The 21,254-nt window shown below is 45.6% G+C and overlaps 1 protein-coding gene across 4 annotated transcripts; it reads right to left on the bottom strand.

Moving 5' to 3' along the window:
- Positions 1-176: 176 nt before the first annotated feature.
- Erlin2 (ER lipid raft associated 2) lies at positions 177-19,358 on the bottom strand. 4 transcript variants are annotated; one of them, XM_021639900.2, is made up of 12 exons: positions 19,204-19,358; positions 17,641-17,762; positions 15,387-15,468; positions 13,980-14,026; positions 13,488-13,549; positions 13,259-13,384; positions 8,621-8,694; positions 8,408-8,466; positions 7,757-7,848; positions 6,328-6,417; positions 3,586-3,665; positions 177-3,283 (listed from the first exon to the last, which is right to left on the bottom strand). In XM_021639900.2, the coding sequence occupies exons 2-12, from the start codon at positions 17,745-17,747 to the stop codon at positions 3,086-3,088; spliced, it is 1,017 nt and encodes a 338-aa protein (XP_021495575.1). In that variant the 5' UTR covers positions 17,748-17,762; positions 19,204-19,358; the 3' UTR covers positions 177-3,085. The 4 variants fall into 4 exon arrangements, with proteins under 4 accessions (XP_021495575.1, XP_021495572.1, XP_021495574.1 ...); XM_021639897.2 differs by lacking the exon at positions 19,204-19,358 and adding an exon at positions 18,860-18,968; XM_021639899.2 differs by lacking the exon at positions 19,204-19,358 and adding an exon at positions 18,566-18,716.
- Positions 19,359-21,254: the final 1,896 nt, after the last annotated feature.

Raw genomic sequence — 21,254 nt, 5'->3', positions numbered from 1 at the left:
TGGAGCAATGTATTAATTGTTTGTTTCTGACAGGGTCTCTTGAGTGCTGGGGCTAAAGGTGTGCACCAACACGCAGCTGAGAATATATCACCTGGATATATTTTTAGGGAACGCCTAAGAGGGAAGTTTTATTTGTCACCTAGCCCAATATGTACTGGTAAATTTTACTCTAATCATAAAAGTAAAGACAGACATTTTATTTAGCAAGACTAAAATTAAATCCAAAAGATAAGTATATTCACATGAGATCTTTTGTGTTGTCTGAAACAATTCCTGCAGCTATTAACCCATGGCAATTAATCTAGTAGTATCATTTATGGAATGATTAATATACCAAGAATCATTTCTCAGTTATAAAGGCTTATTAATGCCCTTGGGGCTCATTGAAAAAATTACTTTGTCTATTCAATCACTAGTTTACACAGAAGTAGAGATAAAAAGGAATGGAAGTTCAAACACGATTGCCCATTACAGCTTTTATAATGAAACAAACAGTGGCTAGAATCCCACTAAAGACAACAGAATAGGTGAAGTTTACAGAGTAGCTGTTTGTCAAGGTACAGTTTATCAAACTCCAACTTACGATAGTCCAGGTCAGTAACCATGGCTAACTTTTCTTCACAGGACATATACAGACCACAGATCATTTATAAAATATCTCCCCTTTTTAGAGCATTTTATTACTCAGCCTCATTCAGTGGTCCCTTCCCAACTCAGAAACCACACTGATTCTTCCATATCTATTTTTAGTTATATAAAAATTATTAAACTTTAGGCTTTCTTACAAACACTCTGACTATATATTGAAAGTGATTAAAAACTGTACTGGGTACGAAATGCTGTTGCAAAGTTTAGTGAGAAACATTCCACCAAGGTGGCTGTTCCTTGGGAAAAGTCCTACAAAAACTAAATTTTACAGTTATTTTGATAGAAGTTCTACTTAAAAATAGCAGCCATAGACTTCACTGCCTACAAAACTGCAGGCTTATCACATTTTATGTTTAGAATTCAAATGCTTTACGATCAGATTTTCTAGTATTACAAAAAACAAAGTCACAAAGACAGATGGGCCAGGTATCCCATGCTAAAAGGACAGCTGAATTCCATGATTTTCCTGCTGTGACAGATACCAACAACTACTGAATTTATGTTTATGACATAGGAACATTTACATGTTTTCTTTAAAGAAGTGACGTTACAGGGGTGGGGAAGCAGCAGTTGCAGCAGGACTTTATTGTGACTCTTTGTAATCAAGGGATGAGCTTTCAGAATGTCAGAAGCAAAGAGACTTTCAAACCGGGAGGGTGCCACTTGGTGAGATACCCTTATACTCCTGCACCGACTCCAGTGAAGTAGTGTTTTCTGAGGCTCAGATGGAAGAGGGTACAGCAAGCTGCTCTCAGCAAGTGATTAACAGCAGCCAATGGGAGGAAGATGAATTGGTCTTGGGGAAAAAAACCAACCACTTTTGCAAGAACTTTTGAGTACTTTAAAATCCATCCTTGCCAGGAACATTTTATAGTTTGCACAAAGTGTGACCAGGACCAGTGGCTTGAGAAATCTCAGTGTGAGGAGTTAGAAGAGAGAAGGGCAACATTTGAGGTAAGCAGAATCAATTTTTGTCTTTTTTTAGGCAGGCTGAATGCTACCCAAAAACCTGACAAGCCTGGTGCTACTTAGGAGCAAGCTGGGCTGACTTACAGAACCAAAAATGAGGTGGGAATTAATGCCAGATAATATCATTTATAGTAGTCACCTAAAAGATAACAGTAGGTGCTTTGTGTGTATATGAGGATAGGGCAGGGAGCAGCTAACACCAAGGCCAAATCTTAAGCGGGAGCTGGCCACAGTTACACAGGGCATTGCCATGTCTTCAAATTAACTGCACAGCTGCTCTCCACAAGGGCATCCTGTGTAGCACTCACAGGCCATGTTGGAGCCGTACCCCAAGCCCAGTTTCAGGATCTAAGATCTCTATTTGTTCTTGTCATTCTGAACCTCCTAGGGTGACCCACTGTCTTTCTAACTAGCAAAGAAAAACAAACCACGGTGATTTAGTGCAGCCCATGGGGCATGGCATGAACTCTTGTGTAGCTGCCTCTTTGGATTTAAGAGCTCCTTTTATCAGTATGTCAGACAAACCCCCAACAAAGGCCATAGGCTCTACTACCTGGATGTCTGCTGGCTGGCTCCTTCTCCTCAGTCACGAGAGCTCGTCAATGAAGAGTCTCCACAAAGATAAAGTCATTTGGTTTCAAAAGTATTCACATAATTAGCCAAACAGCACTACAGTGCTAATGGGTATAAGGAGCCTACTTCATCAGCTAGTACGACACTTGTTTGTTCCCATCTTAATGCTGAGTGGAATTAATGGGTTATCCAAGAAGAAATCAAATCACAGATCAGGTGAAAAATTTGAAAAGGAGTGTGTGGTGGTGACTGAGCCCTGCTGCGGAGAGGTGTAGTCGGAAAACACTAGAGCACAAGTACAGTGTATAGAAACCTTGCAAAACCTAGCACCAGGTTCTTCCTAAGGAGGCTCAACAACAGCTTAGCTCTAGAATAACCCACTCACACTGTCAAAAAAGCCCAGCAGGCCAACACTCTCTGCAGCTGGTGTTCCATAGCAGGTGCCCCTTCTGTTATGAACCCCACATGCTGACATTGCCTGCGTTAGAGGCAAGGGAGAAAACTATGGAATAACTTTTCCCATGAAGGGAATCAAACCAAGAGGAGGCAGCAGCCACATGTCTCCCACGTCACATTGATAGTATCTGCAGTTAAGCCAGCTTCAAAGGGACCAAATTGGTGCCTGAAGGTCAGAGGTCAAATATATGGTATACACACCTTATCAGAAATCATATAACCTACTTACCTGAATTAAAAATGAAACCAAAAAACAATTCTCCATCTGCTCTCCCTTCCCAGAAGGGAGTAGATTTATGTCCATTTCTTCCTTTTTTACCACAGTAAATTGAAGAGTCAAAGAAGGTAGTGTGGAAAGGAGGAACATTCTGTCTCATCTTAAAAAATAAAGATCTCTCTAAGCGGCACAATCAGAGGTTGTATACATTTTTTTTTTTTTTCAATTTTCGTTCGTGGTTGCCTCTACGGGCTCATCTTCTAAGCCGAAGCTCAGCTTGTCAGTCAGCCCCTCAAACTGCTTGCCCAGACCTGCAGAGTCCATAAACATGTTGGGGATGTCTTTGCCGAAGTAAATCTTGCTGTTGGAAGCAATGGCCTTGAACTTCATCAGCTGCAGATATTCTGGAGTCAGCTTGAGCTATGATATGAAAGTGAAGAAAACTTAGAAGAGATGACAGACAAAATTTGGTGGTACCCTTTCAACTTTCATCTGGAGAGTCTCTGTCAAGCATATATGCTTCTTCTATTTTCATAGCCTTTCTGTTACCCAAAAACCATTTTTTCTGAAAGTAATCTTATGACAGAGTTTCCATGTTTACCATAAAAATGAAACTTCTGCTATGGCTTCCCACCTAAGGGAAGTAGCTGTCTCACATAGTGCAGAGTTCTGGCGGGAGCAGCAATGGCAAACACATCCTCAGTATGTGGTCAGGCCTTTACCTTATTTGCTTCTGCTATCTTCAGAGCAGTGTAGCACTCAGCGTCAGCCTTCGCCCTCTCCCGGGCCAGAAATGCAGCATCTAAGGGGTGAAGATATGGGAACTGGCTCAAGTACAAAAACCATGGGAAGATACAGAAGCCTGTGCTCTAGGGGCTGGCAATTAAAATTCAGTGGTACAGCACTTGCCCAGTATACACAGAACCTCAGGCTCAGCCTTTATTCCCAGCACTCAGGAGCCAGAGGCAAGAGGAACTCTCTGTGAGTTCAAAGTCAGCCTGGTCTACAGAGTGATTCCAGGACAGCCAGGGCTACATACAAAGAGACTGTTTCGAAAAACAAAAACAAAAAACAAATCAAAGCCCCAGGTTCCATTCCTGGTACTGCAGAAAACAAAAAAACCAACAAAGACATTTTCTAGTCTCTATGATCTTGGAGAGGTGGCTTTTGTGTGTGCTTTTTGACGTGGTCTCTCCTTACACAGGAGAGACTGGCATTGTACTATGTGGCCTTCCTGATAGTACAGAGAAATCATTTCTCTAAAAGAAAGTAACCTAATATCTTTAAGACAGTGTAGCACGAGTTTCAGTTTAATACAAAAAGGAAAACCTCTACTATGGCATCCTCCTAACTCAGTCTTCTCAGTGCTGGGATTACAGACATGCATTGCCATGCCTGTCATATGTCTACCCCAAGACTGAAGAGCACAAATGTAAAGCGGCTCAGTGGATAAAAGTGTCTGCTACCAGACTTCATTTCCCCAAAGTTTCCAACTGTGACTAAGCTGGATACTTCTAGATTTATGTATGCTGGTCCAGGGGAACACTGTTTGGATTCAGACCTGCTTCGTCTCATCACTTGGTAAACCTCCCTGCTCAACGATGATGCACAGCTCAACACTGAGCCTCATGCCACATTCCAGTCACATTTGTAATACAATACTCAGGGACAAAGGCCACTCTTTGGGGATTCTGTTTGTTGTTGCCATTCCCACCTCCCATTAAAACCTCTTTCGTTATTACATTTGTGTATTTATTGGGAGGGGCTGGGCATGACCTCCATGGCACATGTATGGAGGTCAGAGGATAACTTGGGAAAATCACTTCTCTCCCTCTGCCATGATCGAACCAAGGCTGTCAGAACGGCATGTTGCTGGTGTTTTCCAGTCAGTTTTTCTGTGATCCAGACTGGCTTAGAACTCTGAATCTTCGTGTTCCGCCTCTTAAGTAGTGGGATTACAGGTATCACCACACCACGCAACCTCAAGTCCTTAATATCTTTAGTGCTGACTGCTGAAAAAGATCCTGCACTGCACTTTGGGGTGTCTTATTGCACCCCAGCAGTGAGAATTTCTCTGTGTAGCCCAGGCTGGTCGCAAACTCACAGCACTCTGCCTGCCTCTGCCTCCCAAGTGCTGGGATGACAAACGTGCAGTACCAGCACCCGTTCTGTGTGATTGTGCACAATTAAATGCAGGTGCCCATGGAACCCAGAAGCGTCAAAGCCCTCGGGAGTGGGATTTAGAGGTTGTTGGGACCTGCACAATGTGGGCTTTGGGAACAAACTCTCCTAGCTGATGCACTTCTTCTTAGGCAAGTACTTACAGGAAATGAAAGCACTGCTTTACCGAGAGCTCCCTGTTGATAGCCCACGGATCTGTGACATCCTAATCAGCTTGTCGGTGGGCCCTGCAAAGCCTGCCCGCTCCACAGTGAGTGCAAATTACACACAACACTGTGGCCTAAGCTTCCATGAGGATCCACCTCAGTCCTGGAAGTCACTTGACAGAAGGAACTACGTGAAGCAAAGTGAGGGTAGGGGGGAAGTGAGGGTTCAGGAGGGGGAACTGAAGGTGAGCAGTGGTCAGAAACCAGTGAACAACATGTCCCCCAGCTCCAGAGCTGCTGGTGCTCAAGGGCCTTCATCAAGGTTACCTTAGTGTCTATGTGGACCTGGAGAGCAAACACTGAGAAAAAAAACAATGCACCCACTGACTCCCTCTTCCCCTGCAGGATCTTGCTATGGATGACAGCTGTGCATCAACATGCCTGGCTCTAGAGGGCTTTTGAAGAAGAGGTAGTGAAGGCAGGGAGAGACATGGTTTGGGTCCAGTGTCAGAGATACCTGCTAGACTGAGCTCCAGGTCAACAGGGCCTGTTATGTCTCTTTCCTTCTCTCCCTCTTTTTTCTTTTCTCTTTTTTTGAGACAGGGTCTTGCTCTGTATCCCAGGCTGTCCTCTGACTCACCCCCTTCTGCCTTTACCTCAAGTGCTGAGACATAAGAATTTATTACCATGCCTGGACTGACACCCTTGCTCCCTGTCCTATTTAGTTAATTATTTACAAATATTTATTTATTTGTGTGTGTGCATGTGCAAGCATGCCTTGGTACAGAGGTCAGATGACAACTTTTAGGAGTTGGTGCTCTCTTTCCACCCTGAGGGTTGTGGGTATGCAAAATCAGGCCCTCAGGTTTGGCAGCAAGCACTTTTACCCACTGAGCCATCTCATCAGCCCTGATTTCTCTTTTATTCCTAACAAAATACTCAGTGCATAATCAACACAACCAACCCTTGCTGCGCAAAGACCTGCTTCCTGTGCAATGCTGGCTTAAAGCTCTAAATCCAAGCTAAGCAGAGGAGAGCAAGTATGTCAGACACCATAACACCCTGAACAGAGAAAAACGAGCACAGGGCGCAACTCGGTTACCCATGCTCTGTCAGGCATGACATCCACCTACTCACCTTCAATTTCTGAAATCTTCTTCTCCGTCTCCTTCTCCATTACCTTCTGCCCATAGGTGATTTCTGCAACCTGAGCCACTTTTTCTGCCTCTGAGTAAATGAAGTTGAGAAAGGATTTTAGTGCTGACATGATTTTAGTCAACAGCTTGGCTAGGGTGGTGAGATGGTGGGTAAACCTGATGGTGCAAGTTCAGTGTTAGGGCCCACATGATGAAAGGAGAGAACTGACTTCCACAGGTTGTCTGCTGGCCTCCACATACGCACCTCGCATGCATGTGCCCATACAATCACACACAGATGATAAACGTAAAAGCAGAAAGCCTGTTGCCTGCACCTTTCCCCTGATCTCAGTGCCCTAATACCTGAATGGGTTTGCTCAGATAGAGCCAAGTCCACAGAGGGCAGCTCCAGGGGGCACACCTGAGCAGAGACGAATGTCCCAGTGAGCACAGGAGGACAACATCAGCAAGAAATAGTAGCTGAAGGAGCTGATTGGGTGGGGATGGGGATGGATGTGCCTGGGAAGTCAGGGGCACAAACTAACTTCTCTCCCAAGTCAACCTCTTAAAGAATAAGTTCTACCTGACACTTCAAGAAACAGCTCGAGTTGACCGGAGAACTAGGGGTTCCTCTTATTGGACACGTTTACAAGTCTCTGAGATGAGTGAAAGAGCGCAAGCATCTCAAGATGGCTGAGTGGATACGTGGCTTGCCAGCCAAGTCAGGCTATGTCAGGACACGGTGTGAAGAGCGACCATCTTGCAGGTTGTTGTGACCTCCACAACTGTGCCATGGCATATGAGCGTCTCCTTAGAGGCACCCCCCCACCCCCAGAGTCATAAAAACTAATAGTTAAGAAACCAAACCAACAAAAACGTCCAAGCAAATGACAGTACTTTCCGTTGGTGGTGATATGACAATTGAATTACTTCACATATGAAGTTCTCAGTAAATGGTGGTCATTCTTATTAAGAAAAGTGTTCCTGGAGCTGGAGAGATAGCTCAGAGGTTAAGAGCACTGATTGCTCTTCCAAAGGTCCTGAGTTCAATTTCCAGCAACCACTTGGTGGCTCACAACCATCTAAAATGAGATCTGGTGCCCTCTTCTGGCATGAAGGTGTACAGCAGGCAGGACAATGTACACATAATAAATAAATCTTTAAGGAAAAAAAAGCTAAACTCTGTGGGAAGACATTATTATTTAAAAAAAAAAAGTGTTCCTTCAATTTCAGAGATACAAAAAACTCAAGACTCACTACGATCTGTTGTCTATGATCTGACAATTTCCACTTGGCTCCTGAGGATATGAATGCCACCCCCCACACCAGAAACATTTTGGAGGACTTTACCATGCCCTGCCTTTTTATACACCATCTCTCCATCCCCAACCCTTCTTCCCTGAAAAAGGATTAGAGAACCAGGTGCACACCAATGAGGGCCTTCTTCCTCTCTGTCTCTGCCTCCTTTTCCACCACCTTCTGTTTCTGGGCTGCAATGAGCAGCTTTGTCTTCTCGCTCTCCCTGGAAGGGAAAACACACAGCTGTGAGGCTGTGTTTGAGGCTGGGGAACCTCAGTGCTCCCCACAGAAACCCAGCTCTGTCTGAGCAGCACACTCAGACGTCTTTTCTCTCCCATGCAAAGCTCTTCAGTGGCTCAGCCTTTACTAATCTGTTGCATACAAGTACACAGCTTTCTTTTGTGAGAAATAAAACACAGTGCCTAGGTGTATGCTTATAATCCTAGCTACTAAGGAAGCTGAAGCAGAAGGACAGCTTAAGCACAGGAGCTTGGGCTAGCCTGGACACTTAAGAAGACCCTCTCTCAGAGCAAAATAAAACAGAAACTAATAAAATAGACCCGCCCCTAAGCTTGCTCGTCTGCCCCCATTATCTCCACTGCTAGGACTCTCTCAGCTTTAAAAGCACCACCGCTCTCCAGGGCTTCTCTGTGCCCTGAGTGCTGGCGTGCCTGTCCGACCTTATAGTACAATACACTAGCAAATGCTGAGGGAAGGAGGAAAATCAGAGCTTGTAGCTCTGGGGTGGGTTGAGGGGAGTTCATGGTGGTCAGCTTACTCACATCAACTCATAGTTCCTGCGGATTGCCTCAGGTATATTGGGCTTTGTCACTCGTACAGCCTGGAGAAGGGCACAAAGAACAACTGATGGGAAAATGAAAATGGTCAGGGACATAAGCTCCAACTGGCTCTTGGTGCCCTTGTGCTAAAAGAGTATCCCTTGTGAGAGAGCACGCAGTATCAAATATAAGGACTTCCCATGAGGCAATGCTTACTTGAATAACAAGCCCAGGTGCCATGGAGGTCAGGTCCTGCTGCAAAGCCAACTTGAGGTTTTCATCAATTTGATCTGGAATCAACAAAGACACAAATGGAGCTGTTTTACTGCCTAGGTGAGGTGAGGAGAATGTGGGAAAGGCACCAGCAGAAACATTAGCTTACCAACTGGTCTTTCCAACATGGTGCACACAGCAAGCCAGACCTAATCTAAGACCCTCAAGCAGTCCTCCACGGAGGAGACACAGAAGTGATCCTTCACTCTGTCCTCAAAACAACCCCCCACTGTTTAATCATCCCATACCTTACAGGGTGCCTAAGCTTAAGAAACAAAAACAATTTAAAAATATTCCTTGAGTAGCCTTTCTCAACTGGCATCAAAGAAGGCAGGCCCACGGATCCCTTGGAGGAGGGTGGTAGAATGGCTATACCAGGTTTTCAGAAGAGAAGCAAGTGAAGCTGGGCATGGAGGGACATGCCTGTAACCCAGTACCTGGGCAACCGAAGGAGGAGAACCATAGGGTTAGCCTGGGCTACACAATGAGGTCTTGTCACCAAAAGCTAGGTGTATTATATCTTGTAATTTTATTAGTTAAAAAACAAAACAAGGGCCTGAGAGATGGCTTATTGACCAAGAGCGCTTGCTGCACTATTATAGATACTATCAAATCAAGAATTAATTTTGGAGGTATAATGGGGGGGCTCAGGTGTGTAACGCCAGCATTAAGGACGCTATAGCAGGAGTGTCATAAATTTGTGACCAGTCTGGATAACACAGTAAGTTCTGAGCCAGCCTGATTGACAGTGTAAGACCCCATGGCAAAAACAAATGCCCCTTGCTGCTACTCCAGACTATCCAAGTTCAGTTCCCAGCCCCATGCACCACTCATAACCACCTGAAATTACAACTTCAAAGGATCTGACATCCTCTTTGGCCTTTGCAGGCACTTCCCTAACCAACACACATGGCACCTACTCACACTCACACATGTGCAGAGACAAGACAGACACATAGACACAGAAAACACAAAAACCCTGGCCTAATGTTCAGGAGAGCCCATATTGCTTTCACTATGAATTCTATCAATATCACGAGGAGAAAATGAAATTTACTCTTCTGAAAATCAGCCCATGTCTTTTTTCTTTTTCTTTTTTTCTATAATTTGTGTTGGGTGTTGAGTACATGTGCACATGTGTGTCTGCATGGAAGTCAGGGGACCACCTCGGGTGTCATCCTAATAACAGTATTTACTTCCTTTGAGACAGGATCTCTCTTTGCCTTGAGTTCATCCATTAGGCTAGACTGGCTGGCCAGTGAGGCCCAGGACTGTCTTGTCTCATCTCTCCTGTGTTATGGCACTACACATGCTTTAGGGTCTAGGGATCAACCTCAGACTCTTATACTTATGAGGCAAGCACTTAACTGGGCTAACGCCCCAGCCCAGCTTGTGTCTTCTGATATGCTGTCTTTGCTTTGGTTCTGGTTGCTCCTCTAGATTTCAAATGTGAATTGTTTCGAGGAAAGTGTGGGAAAGGCTTTCACTGACCCTCTTTGTAAACAGCAATACCATGGCACATGTGTCCTAAAACAGGCCTCTCTGGCCTGGGCCTTCTCTTCCTTGCCTTCTACCAGTGAGATCTCACTGAGATCCTCAAAAAACAAAACAAAACAAAACAAACAAACAAACAAACAAAAAAACTAGTCAACAGGACCAGGCTGGGTGTCTGGGCAGAATCACTCCTATTATTGTCAGCTGCCACCTGCTTTAGTCAGCTGTGCCCAAGCAACAGCTTCTCAGGAACAGCGAGTCTCCCTTCTTTCACAGATGCTCACACTGAGGCTGATGAAAGCTAGCTAGTAACCAAAGCATGAACCTTTCGGTTTGGGGGTGGGGTGGGAATTGGCACAGTGGCAGAACACTTGCTGGGCATACATAACTTGGGCCCTGGATTCCACCTCGAAACAAACATACACACAGAGAGAAGGAGCTAGACAGACAGACAGACAGAAGCAGACGGGGTGGGGGCTAAGAGAAAGAGAGAAACACCTGCTTAATTACTATGTTTGATTGTTAGAATGCTAAAACTATATTCTTATTTGTCCAATCAGTAGGCAAGGACTTGTGATGTTTCTACATGTAAATATGTTCTCACAGGCCTCTTAGTAGTGGGGGAAGAAGACATAAAATTAGCATCTGATATGGGTTTAAGAGATCAAGAAGAAATAAATACCATACTGGTTTCTTTTTGTCGACACAAACTAGAGTCAAGTGGGAATCGGGAACCTCAACTGAAGACTAACCCAGGGGCTTGTTATGGGGCTTGTTCTTCATTATGATTGCTGTGGGGTCCCAGACCACTGTGCACCAGGCCACCCCTGGGCATGTGGTCCTGGGCGTATAAATATACAAGTGGAGTGAAGCATGGAAAGCAAGCTAGTAAGCAGCCCTCCTCCACTGACTCTACTTCGGTTTCTGCCTCCAGGTTCCTGCCTTGAGTCCCTGCCCTGCCTTCTTTCATGACGGACCTTGATGTGGAAATGTAAGCTAAACAACCTCTCCTCGCCAGGTTGCTTTTGGCCATGGCGCTTCATCACCTCGCTAGAAGCCCTAGCTAAGACACCAACCCGCAAAAGAAAATACATTTCCCTCCAGATCCACTCTACAGAAGCAACAGCTTAATAAGTAGTAAGTGTCTGTCTAGAGATCAAGAAGTTCTCAAATACAAAACAGTCTAATTTCCTTCCAGGAACATGAGAGATTCTTCGTCTTTTAAGGTTTCATATGCCTTGAAATGTTCATTAGTGGTACATGTGTCCTAACACAATGGCGAAAATTATATTTCATTGATTTCTACTGGTGTGACATAAAAAGATAAAGCAAAATTTTCATTTTTTTGAAAACACAGTAAATAGAAAACCAATAAAAGAATACAAATTATTAAATTGAAGATAGGTTTATTTTCTACTGTAGAAAAACTGAAAGTGATTTGAATGATTTCCTAAATCTCGGTGTAAAATTGTAAAAAAATGAACTGTTTGATTTACAATTATTATTATTATGAGCCAGATTCTTACTGTGTAGCCTTGGTTGGCCTAGAACTCACTATGTAGGCTAGACTGGCCTCAGTCACTGAGATCTCCTGCCTCTACTTCCTGAGTGCCGGGAGTAATGGCTGTGCCGACAGGTTTGGCGACTTGGTTAATTATGATCACAACCAACTTTGGTAATTTTCTTTTACTTCTAAGAAGTACTCTTTGGATGAGGATGCAACTGAGTGGTAGACTATTTGCCCACCCATGTGGGACATGGCTTCCATCCCCGGCACTGACAAAAATGCTGTTTTATGACTGCTCCTGGAAAAGTCATCACACAGTCCAAGTGTCAAGAAGAGGTCATTTGCTTTCAGCATTGGCTCCTAGAAAACATCTAGACGTGGATTTAAACAGAATGCCACAAGGCTTCCCTAATACTGACTGGGATGCCTCTGCTGCAAAAGTGTTTCCCGAGGCCAGGTGAAAAAGACAGAAGGTGTGCACTTAAGCATGGGGTTCCCTTTAACTTAGTGTTTCATCTCTACATGGGAGGGAGGATGCCAAAAAGGTTCTAGAAGTGTAAAAAGCTACACTTCTTTCCTTGCTTCTAGAATTAAGCATCAACCTACCGCTCTCACCATGCAACACCAGTTGCCCTGCACTCAGTGGGAAGAACACTCAAGTGACAGAGGGGAGGAGGGGTCTGCTTGCAGCTCTGTTATCTACTAGCATCAGCACCCTCATTTTCTTGCTCTTGGACCCAGTGAGGGTTTGTGCCTGGTCATATTGTATCTTATTGTGCCATGTTTGGTTGATGTCTCTGGGAGGCCTGTTCTTTTCCACTGGGTATTGAGTGGATCTAAGGAAGAGGGAAGGTGGGAAGAGGCCTGGGAGGCGTGGAGGGTGGGGAAGCTATGTGCAGGATGCATTTTCTGAGAGAAGAATAAAGTATGTTAGGCTATATGTTCTTGTAAGCGTCTTCTAGAAACCACTGCATTCTCACTAGAGAGTACTATTCCAGGGATAGTGAGAACATCTCTGTTCCAGTCTCTCTTCAGGCTGGCAGTGACTGCCTTACTCCACTCTTACTCCAAAGCATGTCTGACTACTCTGAGGACCTTCCCATTGCTCTTTTTTTTTTTTTTTTTTTTTTTTGAGACAGGGTTTCTGTGTAGCTTTGGCTATCCTAGACTCACTCTGCACATCAGGCTGGACACAAACTCAAGAGATCCGCCTGTCTCTGCCTCCCTAAGTGCTGGGATTACAGGCGTGTGCCTCGGCAACCAGCTCTTCTGATTGTTCTTAACATCTTATTATTTTTTTCTTTTTGGGGGTTATTTATTTAGAAAAAGTCTTTCTTTGTAGCCCAGACTAGCCTTGAACTTGCTTTCCTCCTGCTGCAGCCTCCTGAGTGCTGGGATTACATGCATAGACCACTATGTTCAGCTGTTCTCCATATTACCTGGCACTCTCTTGGTGACTGGCTCCATATTCTATGGTGTGGTCGCTAAGAAGCAGACATATGTAGGACTGATGGAGCCTAACACACCTCAGGGAGGGGGAAGGACAGCACTGACCATGACAGCGAATACCACATTCTTACCGAACAGCTCGATGTAGACTTCCTGAAGTGTATGGACGCTGCAGAACTGGTTGAGCTCATGGTGGATCTTGTTGAAGATGAGGGCCTTGTCATAGTCTGCAGTATAGTTCTTCACTATATCATACACTGTGGAGGAGAGAGCTCAGCATAAGAAAAAGCTAAGACTTCAAACTTCTCAATTCTTGTGGGGCCCAGACAAATGCCTGCATGAACAAACGGGAAGACATACCTGCATTTGGGACCAGGAAGTTCACCACTTCAATTCTGTCGAAGTAGATCATCACCCCACCACTATCAGAGGGAGAAGTGACAAAGTTATCAGTGTGCTCTGGAATCTGGTGACATCTCCTGAGGAGATGGCCTACATGTAACTCTAAGAACAGGAGCACAGTGTTCATGGAATGTGAGGCAGCTCACACCTCTGAGCAGGTGGCATGCAGAGCTTCTAGCCTCCACAGAGAAAACAGCAAGAACCTTTGCATGGTCAGGAAGCAAAGGGTAGTCCCTATCTTTAGATCAAAGCAAATGGCTAAGTGGGAAAGAATGAAGAGGATTAATAGGTCTTCAGGTGCACTGGGCACCTGGAATTTCTTTCTCCTCCTGGCTTCACTGTCCCTTCAGTTTGGCACTGCCTTTCCCCCACATGATCTCACTGCAGCCCATCGGTCCTCAGCCTTTCCGTACTTGTTAGGTGTCACCAGCCTTATTCTGGGTACCTTACCTGGTCCCACATGGTACGTTCTTCACTTCATCTGTTTGGAGAGTTGTCTGGAGACAGAGGAAATATCAAACAATGTAAAATGGGCAGTGATAGAGACAAACCTACTATTTGGAACCCCAAAGCCTCTGTCTTTACAAGTGACTGCTTGTTGTTTGGACAGAACCTCTCTCTTGCTAACATGACTGTCCCATCTAACCTCCTTTCCAGGCTGTGACCTGAAGCCAAGCAAAAGTGTCTACTCTTGTGTTGCTGTACATGAAGCACCGTGGATGGGCAGGATCATACAGAAAATGGCTGACTTTGGGGCTGGAGAGTGTACTTTACCTCTGCTGAAGCAGCAGGCTCCTTTTTGACCTGTTTCAGAATACAGTGCCTGCTCAACTGTGAGACTCATAAGAAAAGGAATCCAAAGTACTGAGAAGTCCATACAGCAAGGCAAAGAGAAGAAGCTCACACAATGGGTGTTCTGCTGGGTTGATCTCATTCTCTCTCTCTCTTTTGTCCTGGGAATTGAGCTCAGATCCTGGTGTATGTTAGCCTCTATCTCAGTGTGACAGCTCCCAGTCCTGTGCTGGGTTGGCTTAAAAGTTATTCTTTAAGTCTGAGTTTTCTTAGTTGGAAATACTTTTTTTAAAAAAATGTAATTTATTTTTATTTACACTGGTGTTTTGCCTGCATGTGTGAGGGAACAGGCTGGAGATATCTGTGAGCTGTGAGCTTCCATGTGGGTGCTAGGAATTGAACCTGGGTCCTCTGGAAGAGCAGCCAGTGCTATTAACCACTGAGCCATCTCTCCTGCCCCATCTTAGTTGGATATGCTTTAGAGATGCTTAGTCTACCTCAGCCAGGAGAAGGCTGGCTACAGCTTATCTTATTCTTATTTTACATGGCATTAGCCTTTATCCAACCAACCACGTCCCCATACAATTATATTTATATTTTTGAATTTCAAATAAGGAAATTCCACAAGGAAAATTCCATGTTTTATTTCCATCTATCATGGTAACCTGTGATTTAATACACACATACACACACTTGACTTTCTTTTAAACATTCATAAAAATTTTTCTTTAGCCTCACCTCAAAAGTAAGAAAATAATTTCCATTTGGGGCTCATAGGCCAAATCGAGGCAATGGATCTGCTTAGCTATTTCATTGATCAAGTAATATTAAAAGCGAGGCAATGGCTCTGCTTGGCTATTTCATTGATCAAGTAATATTAAAAGAGCCTCTGACTGTTCTCCCTTCCCACCCTGTATGTGTGAGAGAGAAAAAGAGAGAAAGAGAGTCTTTTTCTGTTTCTGAAAAGGCATTTTATTCATCCTAGAGCTAAATAATCTCAAATTGTGTATTAGCCAACAACCCGAATTTGTAATGAATCCACCCCACCACAGAAGCTGCTTATACCTGCACAGACTTATAGGAGGTGATGAAAGGGAGCATGAGATGGAAACCAGGGCCACTGGTGGAGGTCAGCAGGGCACCACCTCTGCAGAAGAGGGAGAAAGGCAGCTTCAGTATCTCAAGAGAAATATCTTAGATCAACCTGTGGGTCACAACCCCTTTCACGTCAGGCAACCTTTTCACAGCGGTCGCTTAAGACCACCCAAACCCACAGATATTTACGTTACTGTTCACAACAGTAGCAAGATTATAGATAGGAAGTGGCAAAGAACATAATTTTATGGTTGGGGGGGTCAGCACAACATGAGGAACTGTATTAAAGGGTCACAACATTAGGAAGGCTGAGAACCACTGCCTTAGGTCAAGACTTATGACGGGCCAACCACAACCATCTGTCTACTCCTACAAAAATCTAATACAGAGTGACACATGCCAGTGTCTACCCCTTCTTCCTGTCTTCCTTCTGTCTCAACTTGAACATTCTAGGAAGCCTGATGGAAAAACATAAAGCCATTAGTCATACTTTTGGCATCTGAGAAGTAAGTACGTAGACTAAGCACAAAGAGCAGACTCCCTGGCTGCACACGATCAGAGAGAAGCCCGTCAGAGCTGCCGACCTGTGTAGCCTGTGGTAGAGTGTTAAACCCAGTTTCAACGAGCAGCATCACTGTTGGAGTACAGTGACATGGGCAATAAAAGAACTTTCTTTGGGCAGTGCTAGGGCTGAACCCTGGGCATCATACATTCTAGTAAAATACTCTACCAAAATGAGCTGCAGCCTGCTCCTTAAATATACTGCAGTTGAAGTGACAGACTCCACGATAGAGGAAGCAAGTGGAATTTAACTACAGAGGAAGGCCGAAGGATCTTAACCAAAGTTTCAGTCTAACTTAAAGCAAAAGGGGAATTCACTTTCTTTTACCTGACCATGTTCAAGAAGCATCTGGGCTGCACATATGATAGCTCACCATTTTTGAGACAGATCTCTTGCTACATAGCTCTGATTTGCCTAGTACGTGCTATGTAGTCCAGGCTGGCCTAAAACTCATAGTAATCTTGCCTCAGCCCTCACACAAGTGTTTTTACAGGTGGAATTACAGGTGTTGATCCATCATACTTGGTTCAAGAATAACTTTAAAGTCACTTCAATACATATTAATTATATAATATGTGTTTTGACATATTTCTAATCAAGTTGCATGTGAGTGGCAAAGCTAAAAGCTTTTGGGGAACATGAAAGCAGATGGCAGAGATAAATCACTAAAGAGGAGGGGGAATGCAATAAAAGGTCATATCTCTTTTAATTATTATTTTTTAATTCTGGGACTTGAGTATGTTAGTCAAAAGCTATTCCACTGAGCTACAACTCTAATTTAACAAGCATTTTAGAGTTTGCTATTGGCAGCCCATACATATTACAGGACCCATATGAAAGAAGGGGTCAAGCTGATCATGTTGACACATGCCTTTAATTGTAGCACTTGGGAGCAGAGGCAGGTGGATCTCTGTGAGTTCAAGTCAGTCTGGTCTACACAGAGCATTCCAGGCAAGCAGAGCTACACAGTGAGACCCTGTCTCAAAAGGGGCAGTGGTGTCATAAAGGCTTACAGTAAGGGCTGGGGTTATAGTTCAGTAGCCAGGCAATTACTCAGCATGCATTAGCCTCTGAGTTTGATGCTCAGAACCACAAACCAAACACTCAGTCAAGCAAATTCACCTTCTAAAATCTAAAATGAAAACCTGGGGCACAGAAGCCACTGGAAAGAAAGTGATTCAAGATTATTTAACAGTCACTCTCCTTAAGCGGCCTTGATTGACACCGGTCATCCTCTAGAGCCTTTAAAAGTTTTTTGAAATATTCACTTTCAAACAGTCTCTCAAGTTAACAGTGTACTTCTCAAGTTGCCACCAAGAACTGGGACTCTGCCAACTTTTACAGCGGTAGCCTTGCAGTCTGTAGACAAGATTCTTCAAGGGATGCAAGAGAAGACAGTATCTCGCAGATGATCTGTAAAGCGCACTGATTCCTTGAGACTTTTGTCTTTAAACCCATAGATACACCTATCAGCAGTGCCTTAAAATACTAAAGACAGTTTTAAGTCTACAAATTTAAATAAATACGCACATAGGCGCCCTTACCTATGGCCACAGCTTTAAAAGCTCCACCTGGAAAAGACTCTCCTATTTAATAAAATAAACAGATGTTAGCAGGATCTGCTGGCCAGTGACAAGGGAAAGGAGCCAGATTCTGCCTTACCTGTAATATACTCCAATATGTCCCTCTTCTATCTTGTGGACAGCTGAGAAGAGGGATGCGCAAAAGAAGCTGGAAGCCACAGCCACAATTGCTCCCAACTGAGCCATCAGTGAACCTGTAACCTACAGATAAGGGACAATGTGGTCTGACATACAGGAGAGAGGATGCCACACTCTGAGTAGCTCGTCAAGCTGTAGCTCAGGAAAAATGATTCACAAGCAGCCTGTTGTGGCAGGACACAGTGCTAGCCAGATCTACAGCTCATTTCATCCTTGTTCTCTGTCAACATTCCCGTCCTTAATTGTGGGAAGCGAAGAGGCACTAGCTCCAGACACTGCTATACCTAAGGGAGATTCGGTGCCAACTGGGCAGCGTTCAAAACACAGCCTTCTCTTCACTTCTCATTAATGGGTTGTCACTTATACGAGTAAGGAAGAGAGGCAGCTGCAGTGTGTTGGGCCAAATTACAGAGGATGTCAAATGACAGGCAGCTGCGGCTATCTATGCATTTCTGGTCAGAGCCTCCTACTTCTAATTGCCTGCCATTGCGAAGGAAACCACCAGTCATTCCCTTGGGACCCTAGGCAGAGAGACAAGCAATTGAGTTCCGAGGTAGGATTCTCTGGCCTGTCATCCACCTCCTGTTACTCCTTTGAACTTAAACGGGACAGATACTCTTAACAAAACCGAAACCACAATCTCCCATATCCTTTGCCTCAAGCCCTGCGGTTATAGGAAAACGTGCCACGGGCTGGGAGACTCTGAACTCCTGGAAGGTTCAAAACCGTCCGGGTACCGATGTGCGACAGTTACACCTAGAAACTCATTTCCCCGAACACTGAATGATCTGGAAAAAAACTATGGCGAAGGACGGGCACATCGGCACAAGGCGCGGGTTCCACCCTTCAGGTCTAACTTATTTTACCGTGGCGGCCTCCAGCTACCCAGCAGTAGACGCCTCCTCTCGGCAAAAGTCCTCACTACCAGCCCACGCCCCCTCGTGCCCTTTCCCCGCCCTCCTCCGCGAGCTAGGCACGTCCAAGGTGCTTCCGCAGGGAACCATGGGCAAGGGACTGGACAGACAGGGGTTCTTTCTGCGGCTCCCGGGTGGGCGGGCTGAGGAGCCGTCGGGGCCAGGGCCCCGGAGCTCAGTGAGCCAACTCCAGCCCCGAGCCGCCGGGAGGCCGAACGTGCACTGAGGGGCGGGGGGGCCGCGTACCAGGCTGTCCCTCCAGGCGCTCCGTACACGTCTGAAACCCCAGGGCAACCGCAGAAACCGCCACACCCCTCGGCACGCTACTTCCTTCCGGGCCAGGCGCTTCGATGACGCCATCAGTCCGCGCGCGCAAAGAAAAAAAGACCCCGCCCCTACCCCCGTGCTCGCCCGCCAGCCCCGCCCCGCCCCGCCCCGCCCCGCCCCGCCTCTCGCTCCGTGTGCTGCAGTTTCCCGCAGTACCGCCAGGGAGTGCCCACGAGCCGGCCCGGCGGCTGCGGACAGACCTGGTCTGAGGATGGCCACGGAGCAGGTGCCCAGGGCGGGCAGAGTGGGTTCCGGATACCTACTATCACTTCCCGAGGTTTTTGGCTTTGGCGATTGCTAGAGAGTCTTCGCTTCGGGTCGAGCTGGGTTTCTTTTCTTCCGGAGCAGGTTGCCAGTGCGGTGCGGCGTTCCTGTTCTTTGCTCGCCGCTTTCCTGCTGCCCCAGCTGAAGGCAACGACTTCCAAAAGCGCAGATTATGACGTCGCTAGTCAACAGTCCTACTCTGAATTGCCCTTTATACTTTTCTGAGAGCTTTGTTTGCCCTTGAGGTCCCCACAGCAACATAAAGTAATTAACAAGGAATTATTGTCCTCATTTTAATGAACGGAATCTGAATTCTATGAGGGGTGGGGCCAACAAGAGTCGTGAAAAACTTCCTTTGCATTTCCTTAATAGTTCAGGCTTCCTGTCTTCCTTAACACCAGCCACGGTGAGCTTATGTCCCCCCACCCGCCCCCATCTGCACCCTGGGACATAGTGGACCAGGAAGAAAGCTGGACTTTATGTCTAAGGCCCTCTCATGTCCTCACCCGGCAGCAACATAGTACTGGGCCTTCATCTTGGGCCTTTTCTCCTGGAGATGGACCTAAGAAAGGGCTTTGTGGCCATACTCTATTCCGAGCTGCTCCCTTAGCCGGGAAGTTCTAAACCAGCCACTGAGGTCATTCTGTTTGTGCGCTTTAATTCCAGCTTTAAGAAAATGAAAAAAAAAAAAAAAAAACTTTTCCATACGGTAGATGGCCGTCAATGTTGGACGGTGTTAGGACTCAGGAAAAGGAAAGTAAAGGAACCCCTTTGTCCTCTCCCAAAAGCCAACGCACTGAAACTGAATTCAAAGTTCCGTGAAGCCAGATGTTTGGAGACAGCAGAAGAAAGGCAGCTGCGCCCCAATCCCAGATACCCAGTGGCAGCAAAAGCAGAAAACAGACCCTGTAGTTTCAAATCGAGCTTGTCTAAGGGTCTAATGGGCTTACTCCCCATTCTGTCTGTAACGAACCCCCTTCCACTTCCTCATTTTTAGCTACAAAACCTCCTGTGCTCAAAGCATGTAAACTGCATTCTCTTGAACTCTGATCCTGCGTCCTGTCCAGGGTGTGGACAGAACTTGAGAAGCTACCTCTCTGGCATTAAACAAAGCCTGCTTCAGCCGTTTGAGGTCAACTAAATTCTCTTTTGTTTCTCCTTACAAGCGGTTCTTACATTATTTTACATACTGGTACCAAAGCCCAGGAAGGGCTTCCAGGGTATTATAGCCCTACAGGGCTCCTCCTTCACCTCTGTCTTAACCCTGTCTCCAGTCTCTCAGCTTTCTTTGCCTGCCAAGCACCACTCTATCCTTAGTGCTCACTAAGGCTGAAGAGCAGGCAGGTCAGCTACTGGAGACTTTACACAGTCTGCAACCCCAGTTCCTAGCAGCCTCACTGATGCCTGAGTGGAGCAGAGGTTTCAGTGTGGAGTCCTTGTTTGCAGACTTGGTAAGCTTTCTTGCTCTTACTCTCCAAAACCCCCGAGGCCAGCCTTTGCTATTTCTGGAGTCACCCAACAACAGCCATTTCCCTGCTCGGCACGCATGTGGGTGAGGGCCCGTTTGTTTGAGGGCCCGTTTGTTTGCTGCGACGTCCTGGGAATTAGACTCTGTTTCAGGAGTCTTTTATACTTCTCTCTGGAAACTCCTGGGAATTTCATTCCAGTGAAACTTCTGTCTCTGGAGGACATTCCAGAGCAGGAAACTGGCCTTGGCTCATGTTTAGACCTACAAACACGGGCAATAATCCCTCTGTTCCCAAAGACAGTCTTGGCTTGCTTAAATTTTTTTTTTTTCAAACAATTGGGCCTCAAGTTAGATGTTGATCTGGCCCTAATATCCCCTTGACAACCCAAACTGCTGGCCTAAATTCGTCATGTTTCAATCAGACATCCTGAAAGACCTCGACAAAATGCCTGTAATGAAATGGCAAATGGTTGACTATATCAGAGGTTCACTATACCTTCTCCTTCCACCATGGGCTCAGGGGATCAAACTCAGGTTTTCAGCCTTGTGTGGCAGAGTCGCACGCACTCCCCCAGCCCTCCC

This window comes from Meriones unguiculatus, chromosome 4 (assembly GCF_030254825.1).
Source record: "Meriones unguiculatus strain TT.TT164.6M chromosome 4, Bangor_MerUng_6.1, whole genome shotgun sequence".
In the NCBI taxonomy this organism is placed as follows: domain Eukaryota; kingdom Metazoa; phylum Chordata; class Mammalia; order Rodentia; family Muridae; genus Meriones; species Meriones unguiculatus.
This window is presented reverse-complemented; position numbering and strand designations above follow the sequence as displayed.